The sequence below is a fragment of the Epinephelus fuscoguttatus genome, linkage group LG13 (assembly GCF_011397635.1).
Source record: "Epinephelus fuscoguttatus linkage group LG13, E.fuscoguttatus.final_Chr_v1".
In the NCBI taxonomy this organism is placed as follows: Eukaryota; Metazoa; Chordata; class Actinopteri; order Perciformes; family Serranidae; genus Epinephelus; species Epinephelus fuscoguttatus.
In genome coordinates, this window is record NC_064764.1 from 36852661 (window position 1) to 36871312 (window position 18652).

Genomic DNA, 18652 nt, shown 5'->3' on the forward strand with positions numbered 1-18652 from the left:
TGTAGGGGCGGCTGTTGTTACCGCTGCACTGCCTCCAACCACCGTCCCCACTGAACAGGTGGTAGACGTCAGCATCCAGAGGGAACACAGGGAGGAGATCTTTAAAGAGGAGATCACAGTATCCAGGCCAGAGCAAAGAGAATACCCAGTAATAGTCACCTCCCTCGAAGACTTATCCATTGATGAAGATAGTAAAGTAACCTTTAGCACCACCATTAAGTACGTCACAAAGGTAAACTGGTTTTTCAATGGGCAATTGGTGAAATCTGGCAAAGAGTTCAAGTGTTGCAAAGACCAGGACACATACACATTGGTTATCAACAAAGTTGTCAAGGAGAGGCACCAAGGAGAATATGTTTGTGAGGCTGAGAATGAAGCCGGCAGGACTACAACATCTTCAAGACTTACTGTGGTCTCAAGAGGTTTGATAATAGGAAAAATAAATGTATCATTCATTCATTCATCCACTTCCTCTGAGAACGACTAATCATTCACATAAACTGGTTCATTCAAGACTTTTGTCTTCATAAAATGATGCATTTTTCATTTTGGTCTCTATATTCATTCCATGGCTCGGCATGAGCACCCTTAGTAGGGCACTGGATGGTACTAACTCATCATGTCTTGTTTGTTCCACGTCATTGTATGGTCAGTAAGTGCCTGAAGACCAGAACCGTCACAGCCATGCAAGTTCAGCTTAAGGCAATAAGCATCTTGTTAAAGTGGTTGTCATGATGCTGGTTTTCAAGCAACTTTCATGGTCTTCCCATGGTCACTTTGGCATGTCAGCAGCGTCCTTTGTTTTCAATCCATGGTCTGTCACATTCCTTCAGGTCCATTCTCCACATCTTCAGTGTCTGCATGCTGTCAGGGCTTCAACTTGACTGCTTCATCTTTCACAAACTTTGATTCTCTTCCATTCAGCCTGAACACTAGCCCCATCAAAAAACAATGAAAACAGCTTTTTGTGAAACCATGGGGCTAATGTTCTTGCTATTTTTCTCCTCCACAGTCACTCCCGAATTCACCATTCTTGTACATTCCACCATTCCTGTTCCTATCAGTTTATTTTTTACAAGGGTTTAGTAGATTCCATGACTAACATTTATCTTTTCAATTTGTCTGCGTGTGCCTCAGTGCCACCTGTCTTCAGGCAAAGAATCACACCTTTGGAGATCAACGTCGGCGGCCATGCCAAGTTCGAGTGTGAAATCGAAGATGCTCCGAGTGTGACCTTCAAATGGTACAAGTCTGGCATTGAGATCAAGCAGAGCGAGAAGTACAGGATCCTCAGTCGCCACACCAGCTCCTCCCTGGAGCTCCTGAACCCGGTCAAAGCCGACAGCAGTGAATACACCTGCAAGGCTTCAAACCAGCATGGCACTGACAGCTGCACCGCCTCACTCGTCGTCACCGGTAAGACCCCAGAGGGACCTTTTTCTAAATGAATGCTTTACATCTGTGTTTGTTTGAGAGAGAGAGAATTATATATTTGCAATGTATTTTTCACTGAATCATTACGTTGCAATGTGGAACTGTTTAAATGTTTTTAAGATGGATCTGGTGTCACGTTTGGGAAGATGTAATTATGTTGAGGACCACATGTTTTCTGATGTTTAAACCTACATGGATCACCAAGTTGAGATTGCACAGGTTGTTTTTAATGTTGGTGTATTTTTCCAGCTTTTGAAATTTGTTTTACATTTTTGTATGTTCTACCTGCTCTCCATAGAAATGTACCCGCCGGTATTTGTATCAAAACCAGACCCAATGACTTTATATGTGGGAAAACAAGCTGTGTTCCAGTGCTCACTCACTGGATCCTCGCCCATGGAAGTTGTCTGGCACAAGGACAACATAGCCATCTCCTCCGAAGGAAACTATGTCATGAAATGTGAAAAGAACAAGTATTCGCTTTACATTAAAAGTCTTGATGTGACTGACCATGGAGTGTACCTGTGCAAGGCCTCCAACAGTGTTGGCACTGCTACCTTTACTACAGAGCTCAAGGTTATCAACAAGCCCAGCTTTGTTAAGACCATTGAGCCAGCGTCAGTTGCTGTCAATGACCCTCTGAGGCTGGAGTGCCAGGTGGACGAGGACACTGGTGTGACCGTCACCTGGACCAGAGATGGCAAAAAAGTCCACCAGAGCATGGATTGTAAAGTGTCCTTTGAGGACAAGGTGGCTGTTGTTGAGGTTCCCAAGTCCAAACTGAAGGACTCTGGGAAATATGTGTGCACAGCCACGAATGAGGCTGGGAGCTCATCCTGTGAGGCTGTGGTAACAGTTCAAGGTAAGATCTTAGAGACGATCTTTCCGTTAGCTCTGATGAAAACGTAAATCTCTGACATAAGGTATTGGATTATTGCTGACAACCGTTTTCAGCCAAATGCAAGCTGACGCTAACACTATGCACTGCTATCTTCTTGTCTTTTCTTTCGCATTTCTTTTTCACACTTTTCTGTCTTGGTTAATTTGTATATTGTCTGTTTCTCTCTTTGACAATGATCTTGGTGTTTTTGAACTAAACACTCCTTTCAGAGCCCCCTACCTTTGTTAAGAAAATGGAGCCTAAGATTACATGGAAACAAGGCATAGCTGCACGCTTACAGTGTTCGGTTAAAGGATCGCCTGAACTTCATATCCACTGGTTCTGGAATGAGAGAGAGCTTAGTGATGGAGAGAAATATAAAATCTCTTTCAAGAGTGGAGTTGCTTCTTTGGAAATAATGAACCTCGTGGTCACAGACAGTGGCAGTTACACCTGTGAGGTGTCAAATAACGCTGGCAGCGAGAGCTGCAGCACCCTTATCGCTGTTAAAGGTTTGTCAAATCTTGCATTTACTTAACACTTAGTGTTCAGTTCAGAGATCCTTTGGTATTAACTCAACTCTTTACCTACCCTTTGACTCCCAGAGCCACCATCCATTAGAAAAGAGCTGCAGACAGTAGAGGCGGTAAAGGGAACAGCAACTCAGCTGGAGTGTGAGATCATGGGAACAGCTCCTTTTGAAATTAGCTGGTTAAAGAATAAGAAAGCCATCTCCAGTGATCAGAAATATAAAATAATCTCTGAAGATTCCTTGTCAAGGCTGGAGATCAAGACGTTTGACAGTACAGATGTTGGAGATTATCAGTGTGTCATATCCAATGATGTGGGGAAAGTCACCACGAAGGCCTTGGCTAAACTTAAAGGTTCGTAAACCTGAGTTTAACAAAACTGTTATTGACTGAGGCTTAATCTCATTCTTCAAACTCAATATTTAACTCTTAAACTGTCTTTGTAGAGCCACCAACTTTCACAAAGAGGGTTGAGAGTGCGACAGCAGTGCTGGGAAATACGGTAAAACTGCAGGCGACCCTTAGGGGCTCAGCTCCCATCACTGTTAAATGGATGAAAGACTCTGAAATAATGAGAGATGACGATTCAAATATCAAGATGGTGTTTGAGAACAATGTTGCTAGCTTGACGATATCAACAGTGGCCATCAGCCACGGTGGCAAGTATTCGTGCCAAGCTGAGAACGAGGCTGGCCAACAAAAATGTGAAGCTACCTTGACCGTGCAAGGTCAGTTGACACCTTTGATGCAGAGATACTTGTATTTTAGTTCTAGGTTGTTGTGCCTCAACCCTTATATCTTAATGACTAATGGGTCTGTCTTATCCCAGAACCTGCCAGAATCGTAGAACCTGCAGAGTCCATTAGTGTGACTGCAGGTGATTCAGCCACATTGGAGTGCACAATTTCGGGAAGCCCAGAGCTTAAAGTGAAGTGGTTTAAAGACGGGAAGGAGATGATCAGTGGCCGGAAATACAAGATGACTCTGAAGGACAATGTTGCCACCATGAAGATTCTTACAGCAGAGAGAGGAGACACTTCAGAGTACAAGATGGAGGTGTCGAATAAAGTTGGGAAAGCCGAGTGCACGTGCTCAGTCACGGTCTTAGGTTAGCTCCTGGTTTCTGCTTCTTTAACATTTGATAACCCTTATGCTGTTTTACAATTTATAAAAGTATGACAATCTAATCCATAGTTGTTAATCTTGTTTCTAACTAAAAGGTTACGCAGTTTGACACGGCTCTTTTTACATGTTTTGGGATGTACAGTTAGCTAAAGTCTTATAATTGAAACGTTGCAATGGACTTTATTATAAGTAAAGACAGTGTGCGGAGTGGCTGTTGTTTTTAGGTAAACTGTTTTAATGCATGAGATGTTTTTTCTTCAACAACCAGATCGGATAATGCCCCCAACTTTCACCAAGTCCCTGAAAAGAGTTGATGGTAACATTGGTAATGACATCTCCATGGAGTGTAAACTGTCTGGGTCCCAACCCATGACCATAGCTTGGTTCAAAGACGACCAGGAGGTCACACCTGGATCCAAATTCCAGCCTGAATTCAAAGATAACTCTGCTACAATGAGAATTGTTCGGCTGGAGAAGGCTGACTCTGGAGTTTACAAATGCAGAGCCACCAATTCAGCCGGCTTTAAGGAAACCAGCGGCACACTCTATGTCAAAGGTTAAGAACGCCTGGCTTATGTTGTGCCTCTATTTGTTGTGTGCAATCCTTGAATGATTTCATGCTAACATGAAATGCAATCTTTGTTTTGTTTATGGCCTCCAGAGCCCCCAGCGTTCACAGTTAAACCAGACAACCAGGATGTTATACCAGGAACCACAGTTTCCTTCAGAACTGCCTTCACTGGAACAGCTCCTTTAGCTGTAAAGTGGTTCAGAGAGGAAAAAGAGATTGTAACTGGAGACTCATATTTCATAAAGAAAGATGCCTCTTCCAGCTCTTTGGAGCTTCACTCAGTAAAACCCAGTGACTCCTCAAAATACACATGCCAAGTATCCAATGATGCTGGGAAGGTGGACTGCACTGCAGTCCTCTTTGTGAAAGGTGCCCGTCTTCAGTATTTTGTGCAGCTGCATGGAAATGTCTTGATATCAAAATCATTTGATACTAACGTGATGCCTTCTGTCTGGTAATAAATGTTAACCTCTTCTCTTAGAACCTCCTGTGTTTGTGAGGAAGCTTGAGGCGACCAAGCTCATCACCAGCGGCGACTCTGCCAAGCTGGAGTGCAAAGTGACGGGCAGCCCCGTCATCAGTTTTACTTGGTTCAAGGATGCGATGGAGATCAGCTCCAGTCCTAAATACAAAATGACCGCAATTGACTTAGTGGCATCTCTGGAAATAGTCAACTGTACGGTAGAGGATAGTGGAGATTATGTCTGTGTGGCATCCAGCGAGGCTGGTAGTGACCGCTGCAGCAGCACAGTTACAGTCAAAGGTTGGTTTCAGGGATTTATTTTCACTCTCAGTAAAGTAAATGAAGACTTTTATTGTGATGTTGAAGACAGTTTGCTTTTCCTCTGTTCAAATGTGAGATCATTTATCCTGTTGAGATGCCACGCCCTCTGGTGGACAAGGACATAACTGAGAACCACTGGTGAGACTATGGCTAAAATAAGTTGTGGCCTCTTCATAGGGTAAACACTGAGGATGTCTCACCCATCATTAGAGTTGAAGAAGTCATTCAGAAAAAGCATCTTCAACTTCACAATAAAATTCTTTTCATTTGGACTTTTTATAGTTGTGTAATTGAGTGTGATGTGCTGACAAGATCGCTGTTTTCTTCTAGAGCCACCATTGTTTGTGCGTAGTTTGGAGCCCAAAGATGTGGTGAAAGGTTCTGAGATGATGCTGGAGGGCCAAGTCTCTGGCTCCGCCCCTTTCACTGTGTCATTTTATAAAAACACAAAGCCGATTAGGAATGACAAGAGACACAGGATCACGGTTAAAGATGACCTGATAGCCCTGCAGGTGCTGGCAGTAGAGGCAGCAGACGTTGGTTTGTACCAATGTACTGTTGAGAATGAAGTTGGTGGGGCTTCCTGTGATTGTCAAGTAACACTCAAAGGTTGGTTTAGATTCTGTGGACTTATTTTTAAATTAACTTTTCTGCTACCATTTTAAAAAACCTACATTATACATCTGCTTCATATCTGTATTTGGACAGCCTCGCAAAGCTTCAGTCTGACCTGGCAACACTCAGTGCGCATTTACTTAAGCCAGTAAAAACACAGAGCACCATCCATAGACTCTTGATTCAGATCAAAACAAATCTTTAATTAAAAAAAAAAAAAAAAAAAAAAAAAAAAGGCTTTAGGAAAAGGAACAAAGTCGAGGGATCCCTCTTTTGGGAAGCACAGACTTGAAGTAAATGTCGGTATAAATACAGGGTAGACAGCAGACGCCTGATTGAACAAATATGCTTAATCTCTGGGTGGTCATTAGTCAAAGTTTAGTAGATTTCTCCAAAACTTGAACAACATCATTTTTCCTTGATGATCTTGGCAGAAATACATCCGCTCAGTCGGGTTCTTTTCACAAACAGTATACTGTGCATTATTTAAAATGATCCCTTGGGTCAGGAGTTCGGAGACGCGGCCGTTGACCACTCACAAAAGCTCAAAATGTGTTGGGCTCAGCTCGACACAGGGCTCAGCTTTTTTTTTTTTTTTTTTTGAAGACTGAGCTTGCGGGTTGATGTCTGACTTTGCGAGGCTAATATACAGTAGAGACGCCAATAATATTCATATAAGTTTTTCCCTTGTAGAACCACCATCATTTGTGAGAAAGTTGGAGAACCTCAGTTCCTTGGTTGGCAGCGAAGTTACTCTGCAGTGCGTTGTGAAGGGCTCAGAGCCCATGACTGTGTCCTGGATGAAAGACAACCATGAGCTTAAAGAGGCTGAAAACATTCAGATTACATATGAGAACAACAAGGCTGTGGTGCACTTTACCAACTTACATAGCAAACATGGCGGCAAATACTCTTGCCAGGCGCACAATCAGGCCGGGAGCCAGACGTGCTCTGCTGTGTTGACAGTCAAAGGTTGGTTAAGATTCTTGAGAATTCTAATTTGAAACAGAATTCTTTCTGATGGTGCATTTAGGCAATTCTTATCAACTTGGAAGGTCGGACATTTATCCAAGTTTACTCGCAGGAAGTTACCATCCAGTGGCAAATTACCAAACCAATGGCAAGACTTTCCAAGTCTTGCCCCTTTTCACTCATTGCTCCAATAACAGTTGAACAAGCTTGGACTTGGCAGAATCATGGCTTACACTTTCTTGTTCTATTTGGGCCCCCAGGAGGTGCAATTTTTGTAGTGGCCAAACCGTGGAATTACATAGGTCAGGTGATGCCATGTGGCCCAAAAACACTTCTCCCACATATTTACATAACAAAAGAGACATCTGTAAAGCAGAGGACATGTTTTTTTTTTAGCGTCACAACCCCCTCAAAATGACTTGTTTCACCATCAGAATTTGATCCGATAACATTTTATAACATTTAGAAAGTCTGACTGAATCATTTTCTCCCCATTCAAGCTGACAGAGCACTAAACCAGAGGTAGCTTGCTCAGCAGGTCCAAGTCTGTTGTGTGCCTGCTTTATTGCTCGCACCACATGGAAGCAGTGCTGATCATCAGGGTAATTTTATATGTTGCAGTTGAACTGTTTTGGCATCTGCGCAATTCATCTATGTTGAAAAGAAAACCAAATTTTTAAGATGGTTAAAAGATGTGGCTGAGGGACTGTCAGTCTTCATGGACACATTACATTGTATATAGTCTCATCTTCAGTTAGGTGATGTTAGCAAACGCCAGCTAACTAGCTAGCTAATGTATAGCTACACTAAGAGGAGTTAGCCTAATGTCAGATCAACATCAGCCAGGTTTGCTTTCTCCTTATTTCTGTTATAACGTTAGAGAGACTTGGAAAAGGACAGATAGTTTGGTTGCTAACGTGTTTTTGTTTTTTTGTTTTTTTTTAAAATTATTGACAGCCAGAGAAGATCAAGACCAGCGTCCCTTTGTTTAGATTATCTCTGTTAGGCAGAGGTGGGACAAAGTCATTGTTTTACAAATTACAAGTATGTCTCAAGTCTAACACCTACTGAGCAAAATCGGCATCGCCATGTTTTGTTGTGTCAAGCTTGTCCAACTTAGAAAGAGTAATGAAGGGGACGTGACTTTTGAATCGGCCAATTGCGCCATTGAACAGAAAAAAACTCTCCATCTGACTTAATTTAATAAAGGCTACATGTATAGATTTGTCCAGACTGCTAACGAGAGCAAATGATGGACTTTATGTTCAGCCTTCATTGTTTACTTAACCAAATTTTCCATTGGTGATGGATTCACCATCGACCCGAAACCTTAGGAGTTGATAAGGACTAAATGCATCTCTAGTATCTTAAGTCTGTTATTGGCTTCAGTTCTTGGTCTGTCACTTTGTTGTGGTAAATCAGATTTGAGATTGTTTGCTGACTTTTTTGTTTGACGTCTCAGAACCAGCGAAGGTCACGGAGGAGGCAAAGTCTATCAGTGTGACTCAGGGTGATCCGGCTACACTAGAGGCCAGGTTCTCAGGTACAAAACCACTGAAGGCCAGATGGCTGAAGGCTGGCAAGGAGCTGACCTCAGGCCTGAGGCACAAAATACAGAGCACAGACACCAGCTCTGTGCTGAAGATTAATAAAACTGAGAAAAGTGACAGTGGTGACTACACCTTTGAGGTTTCAAATGATGTCGGACAGAGTTCTTGCGATGCTACGCTCACCATTCTCGGTCAGTGCCTAACGCTAGAGCTTAACATGAGTTGTGTTTAATAACAACTTACTTTGAACTTTGCTGCTCACCTCTTTTTTTCCGTCTATGTCAGATCAAATTATTCCACCATCTTTTACAAGAAAACTGAAGCAGACGGAAGGTATCAAAGGATCATTTGCTCATCTGGAGTGTCTTGTTTCTGGCTCCCTGCCGATAACCATACAATGGTACAAAGATGAGAAAGAGATCCAGACTGACGAAAAACACAAATGCACATTCTTTGAGAATGTTGCTTTCCTGGAAATCTCTAATCTTGACAGTAAAGACAGTGGCAGCTATACCTGCATTGCTAAAAACAAGGCAGGAACCGTCCAATGCTCTGGGATCTTATTTGTCAAAGGTTTGACCAAAAAATTTGAGTTTTGTGGTATTTAACAGTCGATTGATGTATCTAATTAAAGTATAGCTACACAACTAAAAAGATCTTTGTACAGCTTTAACAAGCATTGATTCGTTTTTCTCTTCCAGAACCACCGTGCATTCTTGAAAAGCCTGAATCCATGAATGTTTTGCCTGGCTCAAAGGTCCAGTTTAACGTACTGTTCTCTGGCACGCCGCCACTGACCACCAAATGGTTTAAAAACAAGAAAGAGATTTTATCCAGTGCTGACTGTAATGTGATCAAAGACAACACCTCAAGCTCACTGGAACTCTTCTTTGCCAAAACTTCAGATTCTGGAGAATATGTCTGTGAAATACAGAATGATGTCGGCGCCACATCATGCCAGGCAACACTCTTTGTCAAAGGTTATCATTCTTTATTTGAAACTGAGCCAGTAAATATGTCTCCATCCATCTGTTCTTTTGGACATTTAAACCTTTGTCATGTCAGCAAAACCCTAAATTGATACACTTTAGGTCATGGACCCTCATTTGATAAAATTTCACTTTAGTGACCTCTGTCTGACAAGATTTTGGTTGTTAAATATGTTTTAGACCATAATTCTATTGTTATCAACCACAGTTGAGGAGATAACCGTCGAAGAAGTGAAACCTATGATCAGGACAGTCAGTGGCTACGGTTACATGATAGCTTCTCATTCAGAATGGAATAAATCTGAATAAAATCATTCGGAATTAAAGTGTTTCCAGGTAGTTTACATGAGAAATATTCATTCCGAATGAGGGTTTACATGGGAGATCAGTTTAATCGCCTTTATTCGGGTCTGCGCAAGGTTTGGGGCAGGGAAGGTTTCTGATTGGATAGGGGGCGGGACGGATGTTATGTGTTTACGTTTACCCGAAGAAAACACTGTAGTCCTCGCTCCGGATAACAAGATGCTTGACGACGCCGTTCTTAGTGCCTTTTTCGGCCTTGTTTTGCTTATATTCTTGAAGCAGCAGTACGACAACAACCTTGTTCTGCTAATGCTTCATCTGTTGAGGAGGAGAAGAGAGGTAGAAGGTCGAAGAAGGAAGATAGAAGACCGTGCTTTGGCGAATGAAAACCGGTAAGTGCAACGAGTCCGACTGCTCTATCTCAGCCTGTTGATATGCGCGCTAAATATGCCATCATGCCAAAATGGCAAGGAAACGAGCATGCGCAGAAAGACCGGAATGAACTTAAAGAGGAATGAGCATTTACATGCACACAAAATTCTTTCATTCGGAATGACAAACAGAATAATCCACCCCCTTTAATGGGATTTAATTTGCAATCGGAATGACCATTTTTCAATCAGAATGACCGTTTATATGACCACTTTTAATCGGAATGGCCTTTCATTTCGAATGAAAGTGGAATTAAACTGTCCATGTAAACGTACTGACTGTTATGACTCTTACCCACCTTGGACTTTCTTCTATAGTGAATTAAATAGTGAAAATAAACTATTTCCTATTTTTCTGGGGACCCCTGGACAACACATTCTCACTTCGACCTTGTCACATATCGATGTTTGGTTATGGACTTTCCACGTTGAGATATGATGTGCAAGTACCCTGGATCCCTGGTTGTTGAGGTTCTGGGATGCCGTGTCAGCCTGTTACATGCAATTGTCTGTTTTTAAAGTTCACTTCTGTTTTCACAGGAATTTTACAGTTTCTTTCAAAATAAACACACTACGTTGGTAGAAAACTTTTCCTTCAACAACAAATGTATGTGGTTAGGTTTAGCCAACACAAAAACATTGTTGGGTTTAAGAATAAACAACAGGGTTTGGCTTCAATCTTACGGGAAACAGTGGCCTCCCTGGTGACAGTTGGTGGTTATTGGACCCATCCACCACCCCTCCCACTCTACTCGGACTTGCACCACCTTAATTTTCGTTGTTGTCCCGCCGTATTTCCCCCTGACGCCACCAGCCATGTATCATGCTGACGTGAAAGGACAGCTTTTGTTATCGTATCAGACACTGGAAGTCATTGACCAAGCACCAGATTTTGACTTCAGAATGAGATGAGGTTGTCCTGGAACTCCCTCAAGGTCCCCTGAGAGTGCCCAAACCTCTGGTTTAAAACCACCGTGACAGAGTATTGATTGGGATCTGCCCTTTAATGAAACAAGAAGAAGAAAAAGAGGTCATCCATACTGCACTGTATATATGACCCTTTGTAGCTCTGTTTTTTGAGAATCTCTCCATACTTACGACAGCTCCAACATGACAACAAGGAATTCCACAAAGGTTCCAAAATGCTTTGCTGAACTGTAAAAGTCAGTCAAAGAGAAACTCCTGTTATCCTCTTCAGGGTATTCACACAAAAACAACTGATAGAAACACTTTGCTTCAAATGTTAACATTTGGATGGAAACATATACATTGTCAGCTTTACAGAGATCAGAGTATTCCCCTGGTTGTCTGGCTCATCGTGACATCTAACTTTTTATTTTGTTTCTTAGAACCCCCTAAGTTCACACGAACACCAGCTCGTATGTCTGTGGTCCGTCCTGGTCAGAGTAAAGTGTTTGAGTGCCAGGTGACTGGCACACCTGAGATAGACATCTACTGGTTCAGGGAAGGTTCTGAGATCAGCCCTAGTGACCGATACAAGATGGTCTTTGTTAACTCTGTTGCCACTCTGGAAATCTGTGGGCCTGATACCAAAGACAGTGGGGTTTACTACTGCGAGGCTCGCAATGAGGCCGGCAGTGAGAGCTGCAACATGGAGCTCAAGGTCAAAGGTTAGTTGTGTTGAAAGACATGGTGTGTGCTGTGCAAGTGTTTTAAGGATACAGGAATCGGATGCAAGTTTCCCAAACATCATGGAGACCTTCTCAGATTATCTGCAGAACAGAACTGTATCTCACTGATTTCATTTCCAAGTTTAAAAAGATTTTTTTAAAATTGAAAATCACTATTTAAAAAAATGGGGGCATCCTTTATAAGGACTAACTGGCCCAGCAGATTGCTTAATGGACCTTAAAGGACCAGTGTGCAGGATGTAGTGGCATCTAGCCGTGAGCTTGCAGACTGCAACCAGCTGAATATCCCATCCCTCACCACGTGTGTAGTAGAACCTACGTTGGCCTGCAGGTAACATGAAAAGGATGAAAAGGATGGATGGATGGATGGATGGATGGATGGATGGATAGATATGGTTTGTCTGTTCTGGGCTACTGTAGAAACATGGCAGTGCAACATGGTGATTTCCATAGACAAGGACCTGCTCCCGATGTAGATTTAAATGTCTCATTCTAACAAAAACACAATGATTCTTATTTTCAGCTGATTATACACTAAAGAAAACAGACTGATTATATTATATTTCATGTCCGACAATACATCCCCCTAAATCCTACACACTGGACCTTTAAAAAGTTCCAATTCTGTGCCAAGCCAGCTAGAAACATTTCTATGGGAAACTTTGCTTCCAAAAGTACCGTAAAACTTCAGTTAAAAGCCTAGTCCCATTTACCTGCCTTGCAAGGCTACACATTTTGACAAGTAAAGGCCTGTCTCAATTAGAGGCCTGGTCTGGGTGCCAAGCAGTTCTTTTTTATAGAAGTTCTTTGGATGTATAAAACCGGGTTGTTGGCTACCTTAAATTATGTGTCCATTCCTCATTTACGCTGTAAGTTATTCATTATCCTTTAGTCTGCAAGGGTCCTCAGATCGAAAAAATCAAAAGGGTTTTTCATAAAAATGTATCCAAGTTGTGAGTATTGTTTCAACAGGATTTGTGTCAATATACCGGGTGTTGTAATCCTCAAGTTTTGTAACACTCTCTCTGATGTGCTGTCTGTTGGAGCTACATCAAATTAATGATTCATAATTGTTATATTATCTGAGGTCTCATTTTATACAAGTATTCATACTTAATATTCAAAGTGGTTTAAATAAACAATTTGATTGTTTTCCTGATCTTCACACATCTTTACACTTTTGTGTGAAAGATTTTAAAGGCCTGTCCCAAATATAAACCTGCTGGGTTCAGTGATTTAGGCAAATAATTGAAGTTTCACGGTACGTAAACTACTGATGGAGTCTATCTGTGGCGTAAAATGTTTTGACAAAAGGTAGGTGACATTTTGTTTCCTCTCACCTCAGAACCACCATCATTTATTAGAGAGCTGGCTCCAGCTGATGTTGTGAAGGGCTCCAGTGCCTGTTTTGAGTGTCAGGTCGCTGGGACTGGTCCTTTTGAGATTACGTGGCACAAAGATGCAAAGGAGATCAAACCCAGTGCTAAACATGGCTTCTCCCAGATGAATGAAATTGTGGGTCTAGAGGTGCACAAATGTGATGCTGTAGATGTCGGTGAATACCAGTGTACTGTTGCTAACGAGGTGGGAAGCTGTACTTGTAAGACTACGCTAAAGCTCAAAGGTTTGTCTCATCATAAATTACAAATCCACATTTTGATTGGCAGAGGTGATAACTGACTGTTTATTTTAACATGTCATTGGTTTTGTCTGATAGAACCACCAACATTTACCAAGAGGATTGAGAACACTGCCACTGTTCTGGGTAAAAAGGCAGAGTTTCAGTGTGTTGTGAAGGGTTCTCCTACTCTCTCTGTACAATGGCAAAAAGATGAGAACTGGATTTTGGAGGATCCAAAGATTGAGAGAACATTTGAGAGCAATGTGGCAACTCTCAGGATTCCTGCCTGTGAGGCAACGCACAGCGGGAAATACACCTGCCAGGTGGTAAACGAGGCAGGGCAGGATAAGTGCTTTGCCACCCTAACGGTGCAAGGTATACCTGTGCTTAACCAATCATGGTTTTCATATCTTTCTATGGTCCTAACTTTGTTAGAAACGTTATGAATGTTTGACTTTGCTTTGCATTGTAGAACCTCCTCAGATCACAGAGAAACCTGAAGTGATAAAGGTTACAGTCGGAGATCCAGTCAATCTGGACTGTAAGGTAACAGGTTCCCCTGAGCTTAAAGTGAAATGGATGAAAGGTGGCAGGGAGCTTCAGTCCATCAGGCAGTACAAGCTGACCTTTGAGAACAACATCAGCAGCCTAAAGATTCAGTCCGCTCAGAAAGAGGACGAAGGAGAGTATCTCTTCGAGGTGGCAAACCACATCAGTAGCTGCACCTGTAAAGTCAAAGTGATCGTACTAGGTTGGTTTGAAAAACATAAAACTGCTGTGGTACATAGTGACATGTTGAATAAAGTCTAACTGCTTTCTTATTCTTTTGGTAACAGAACAAGTAATTGCACCAAGCTTCATCAAACCCCTCGTAGACATGCAAGAGATTTTGGGCTCCTTTGTTCATATATGTTGCAAAATATCTGGTTCCCACCCCATCACTGTGGAATGGCAGAAGGATGGGGCCAAAATCTCTAGTGGTGTAAAACACAAACTCATTCAGCAGGACAATTCTGTGTCAGTTGAAATCGAACAGCTAGAGAGATCTGACGCAGGATCCTACTCTTGCAAACTGACCAATGCAGCAGGAAGTTGTCAGTGCAGCGGATCCCTCATGGTTAAAGGTTAGACTATGCATTCTATTGTGATTGGTCATGCAATCCTTAATCAAAGGTGAGTACCTCTTTAACATGGTCCGTCTTGTTCTCTTCAGAACCTCCCAGCTTTGTGACATTGCCTGAGTCCCAGGCGGCTCTACCCAACAGCACTGTACGCTTCAAAGGCACATTTAAGGGAACCCCTCCCTTCACGGTCAAATGGTTCAAGGAGGACACAGAGCTCATGACCGGGCCCACTTGTTTCACAGGGCTGGAGGGGCTGTCTTGCTTTTTAGAGCTCTATTCAGTGGGTGTCACCCAGAGTGGAGTTTACTCTTGCCAAGTCAGTAACGATGCTGGCTCTGTACGCTGTAGTGCAGACTTGAAAGTCAAAGGTTTGACTTGCATCTTTTCAATCAACTCTTGTGTGGCTGTGTTCATCTACATCTGCATTGCTGGCTGAAACTCGTGATTCTCTGTCACATTTTCCCAGCTTTTGAAGCCTTTCATTGTTACCATTTGAAGCTTTTTCACTGTTGCAACTTCTCATCTAGAACTGTTTGTTGCCTTTCTGATACACCTGCAATTTCCACAATCATCGCATCTCTGTTCCTAACCCATCATTGTCAGCTCATCTCATCTCCTCACCACCTGCCTGCTCTAACAACAACCGTAAGTTTCCGCACATACCTCAGTAGCTAATATGTCTCATTTCGGCTTTGCAGAACCACCCGAGTTTGTGCTGAAACTCCCTGCCACTAAGTTTGTGAAGCAGGGTGAGTCACTCCGCCTGGAGTGCAAAGTCAGTGGCACAGCCCCTCTGAAAGTGACCTGGTACAAACATGACACCAAGGTCACAGATGGGGGCAACTACAGGACATCATTTGTTGACTCAGTGGCAGTCCTGGAACTGCTCTCCACCAGCTTTGATGATGATGGAGTTTACACCTGCGAAGCTCAGAATGATGCTGGCAGTGTCAGCTGCAGCACCACACTTACCGTGAAAGGTCAGCCTCTCACTGACTTCCTCTTCATCATTCATTATTCATGGTCTGACTTATGCACTGGCTGTTCAGTGTGTTGGAGTCGTAGTCAAAGTTTTGTTGTATTGCTTAAAGCTGAAATGCGTAACATCTTTAGAAGTCCTTTAAATCGGGATGGTATGATATAGTGCGCTGGCCGGAAATCGGGTCCATCAGCTTGTTGGATTGCCCATGTTTGAACATTTTCAGTCAAATAAACAGCTCAATATAAAATCCTCCAAAATACTTTAGCTGTAGTCCCAACAACATTTCACATTTAATCCAAAGTCTTTGTTGTAGCATTTCGGCTATCTTAGCTAAAGTTTCATCATCTTTCCACAACAACTTTATGTTCGGTTCACTTCCACAACTCCATCTGGACTGTAGCTTTAACATCCATCTTTACCCAAAAAATCCACCATGTTAGCTGTAGTACCACCAAACAATCACAAGTCTGCTAACAGGAAGGTAGTTCTAACCAATTCCACATCAATTCTGCTATCTTAGCTGTAGTTTCAAGAAATTTTTACAACTCGGCAGCCTTGACTGTACCTTTCAAGAGCGTGGCGGCAGCTTGCATCTGAGGTTGCTAAGCAACCTCAACAAGCACCGTATGATAGTCTATTTACCTGAAATCCTGAGTGCAGAGCTGATCTTCTTCCAGGCACTGTTTATTAAGTGTGTAGGGCTATTGTCTGTGGGAGAGATGAAGAGCTGTGGCAGTCCTGCACCGAATTGATCAACCTTTCTGTATTTGTCACAGACTGATATTTATGGAAGAAGGGAAAAATATCTGTGACTGGTTATTCCTCGTCACATGGCATGCGGTGCATGCTGCTGCATTCCAAAGGCTGAACTCCGTGAAAACGATGAATTTGAGGGCGCAAATAACGCGATGTGTACGACTCCTTAGTTGTTTTAGTTGTTACATGATCCTTCTACAACAACTCCACCATCTCAGCCTAACTGGACCTCCAACAACTTCCCAAAACAACGTCGCTAGGTTAGCTGTAGTTCCATCAAACATTCCCAAGTCCGCTATCTGGACTATAGATGGATGAATTCTCTGCTATCGGAGTTGTACTTCATTAAATATTTACAACTCAGCAGCCTTGACTGTAGTTCCAACCACCTCCCCTCAGCAACACGCCATCTTAGCTGTAGTTCCAGCAAACTTCCTTAACAACGCCACCATCTTAGCCTTGGGCCTTTTGCCACTTCCAAGCGTGACAGGACATGACATGTTACGGATTTCAGCTTCAAGATTTCGCCATGGATTCTTTTCCAGTGTATGCCTCTTTAACAGTTTCCTGATCTTTTTGTAGACCCACCATCTTTTGTCAAAGTACCTCAGCCCATTGAAGGGCTTAAGGGTAAGGACGTGAGTCTGTACTGTGAGATGAGTGGTACAGCTCCGTTCCAGATCACCTGGTTCAAAGACAGGAAACCTCTGATGGAAAGCAGGAAGTATAAGATGGTGAGTGAGGGCAGCTCGGCTACGCTGCATGTCATTGGGATAGAGCCCACGGATGCCGGTGAATACGAGTGCAAAGTGTCAAACAGTGTAGGAAGTGACACCTGCCAGACGTCAGTTAAACTCAGAGGTCAGTAGAAACTGCGATGGTCTCAAATGGAAATCATAAGCATTCCATTTTCAGGTTATTTTGTCACCTTGCTGACTTTGCCTTCTGCGCTGTTTTTCTCCTCTTCTCAGAGCCACCGTCGTTTGTGAAGAAACTGTCAAACATGACAGTGAATATGGGAGAGGAGGTGACCCTTGTGGCCACTGTTAAAGGCTCTGAACCCATTACTGTGTCCTGGGTTCAGGACAAGGATCACATTCTCAGGGACGGTGACAACAGGAAAATCACCTTTGAGAACAACCAGGTCGCTCTTAAAGTGTTTAAGGCTGATGCAACCACGGCAGGCAAATACACCTGCCAACTCAGAAACGATGCTGGGAATGTGGAGTGTTTCGCTAACTTGACTGTTCTAGGTTCGTAATCATATAATTCTCTCTTTCTCTGTTCCCTGTCAGTTTTTTTCAACCTTCTCTCCTACAGGTTTGATTAAGAACATATTTTGCTTCCTCTCTGTTGATTTCCAGAACCCGCTATGATCGTGGACAAGCCTGACACTCTGAGCGTGACGGCGGGCGATATTGCCGCCCTTGAGGTCAAAGTGCGTGGAACCCCAGAGCTCACACCAAAATGGTTCAAGGATGGTGTCGAGCTGGCCTCTGGGAGGAAATACAAAATCTCATTTTCTCAGATGATTTCCAGCCTAAATGTTCTCTCTGCTGAGAAAATGGACTCTGGAGAATATACGTTTGAGGTTATGAACCAGGTCGGGAAGGACCTGAGTAAAATTAATCTCACTGTCTTAGGTTAGTCTCCTCCTCATACTTGGACTTCGATTACTTGGGATTTAGTTGCAATACCAAAATTACTGTAGATCTGATGATTTTATTTATTACTTGCTATAAATAATCACAGTCTCCTACCTCTGGAGATAAATGTATGGAAATATTTGCCACAGCTGGGGGGCAAAGGGACACTGCCCCTCCCTTAACCTCCCTTAGATCTGCCATTGTGTACAAACCTTTTTAAAGTTTAACAGAAGCAAAGCTCTCAAATGTTAAAACATCCTTAAACACAAACAGCCATACAACAAGCGTAAACACCACCCAGTCTAAAAGTCAATAAACTCATTAAAAATTATTTATTATAGTATTGTATCCGTTACTCACTGGGTGTTACTTAAATCCTCTTTTTTGCCTCCATTGTGAACAGAGAAATCAAAAAAGATGAACATTCATCATGAAACAGAGACCATGTATGACAACAGCAAAACTTTATTACTATATTACTGGAACTATAAACTCTGTTTACAGAGCAGTGGTGTAAGGTACTTGGGCTCGGCTACACGCTATTATGACAGGCCCTGGTGCTATTGTGCACTATCATCTCGTCACATGATCAGAGACTTGACATTGAATAACATCAACATATGTAAGACCCAGCAATAATATAATAATATAATAATATCTCTACGTGACAAAAAATACCAAAGAAAA

At 42.5% G+C, this 18652-nt stretch overlaps 1 protein-coding gene across 9 annotated transcripts in view; it reads left to right on the forward strand.

The window, feature by feature from the left end:
* The window catches only part of ttn.2 (titin, tandem duplicate 2), a 249401-nt gene that overhangs the window by 61419 nt on the left and 169330 nt on the right, over positions 1–18652 (forward strand). For all 9 annotated transcript variants that reach the window (XM_049594294.1, XM_049594295.1, XM_049594296.1 and 6 more), the window contains exons 38-61: positions 1138–1416; positions 1733–2296; positions 2545–2826; positions 2920–3198; positions 3291–3572; positions 3674–3952; positions 4238–4525; positions 4631–4909; positions 5022–5303; positions 5655–5933; positions 6633–6911; positions 8374–8652; positions 8747–9034; positions 9163–9441; positions 11534–11815; positions 13182–13460; positions 13554–13832; positions 13930–14208; positions 14294–14581; positions 14671–14949; positions 15280–15561; positions 16902–17180; positions 17291–17572; positions 17684–17962. In XM_049594294.1, coding sequence (XP_049450251.1) covers positions 1138–1416; positions 1733–2296; positions 2545–2826; positions 2920–3198; positions 3291–3572; positions 3674–3952; positions 4238–4525; positions 4631–4909; positions 5022–5303; positions 5655–5933; positions 6633–6911; positions 8374–8652; positions 8747–9034; positions 9163–9441; positions 11534–11815; positions 13182–13460; positions 13554–13832; positions 13930–14208; positions 14294–14581; positions 14671–14949; positions 15280–15561; positions 16902–17180; positions 17291–17572; positions 17684–17962 — 7026 coding nt within the window. The remainder of the gene's footprint in view (positions 1–1137; positions 1417–1732; positions 2297–2544; positions 2827–2919; positions 3199–3290; positions 3573–3673; positions 3953–4237; positions 4526–4630; positions 4910–5021; positions 5304–5654; positions 5934–6632; positions 6912–8373; positions 8653–8746; positions 9035–9162; positions 9442–11533; positions 11816–13181; positions 13461–13553; positions 13833–13929; positions 14209–14293; positions 14582–14670; positions 14950–15279; positions 15562–16901; positions 17181–17290; positions 17573–17683; positions 17963–18652) is intronic.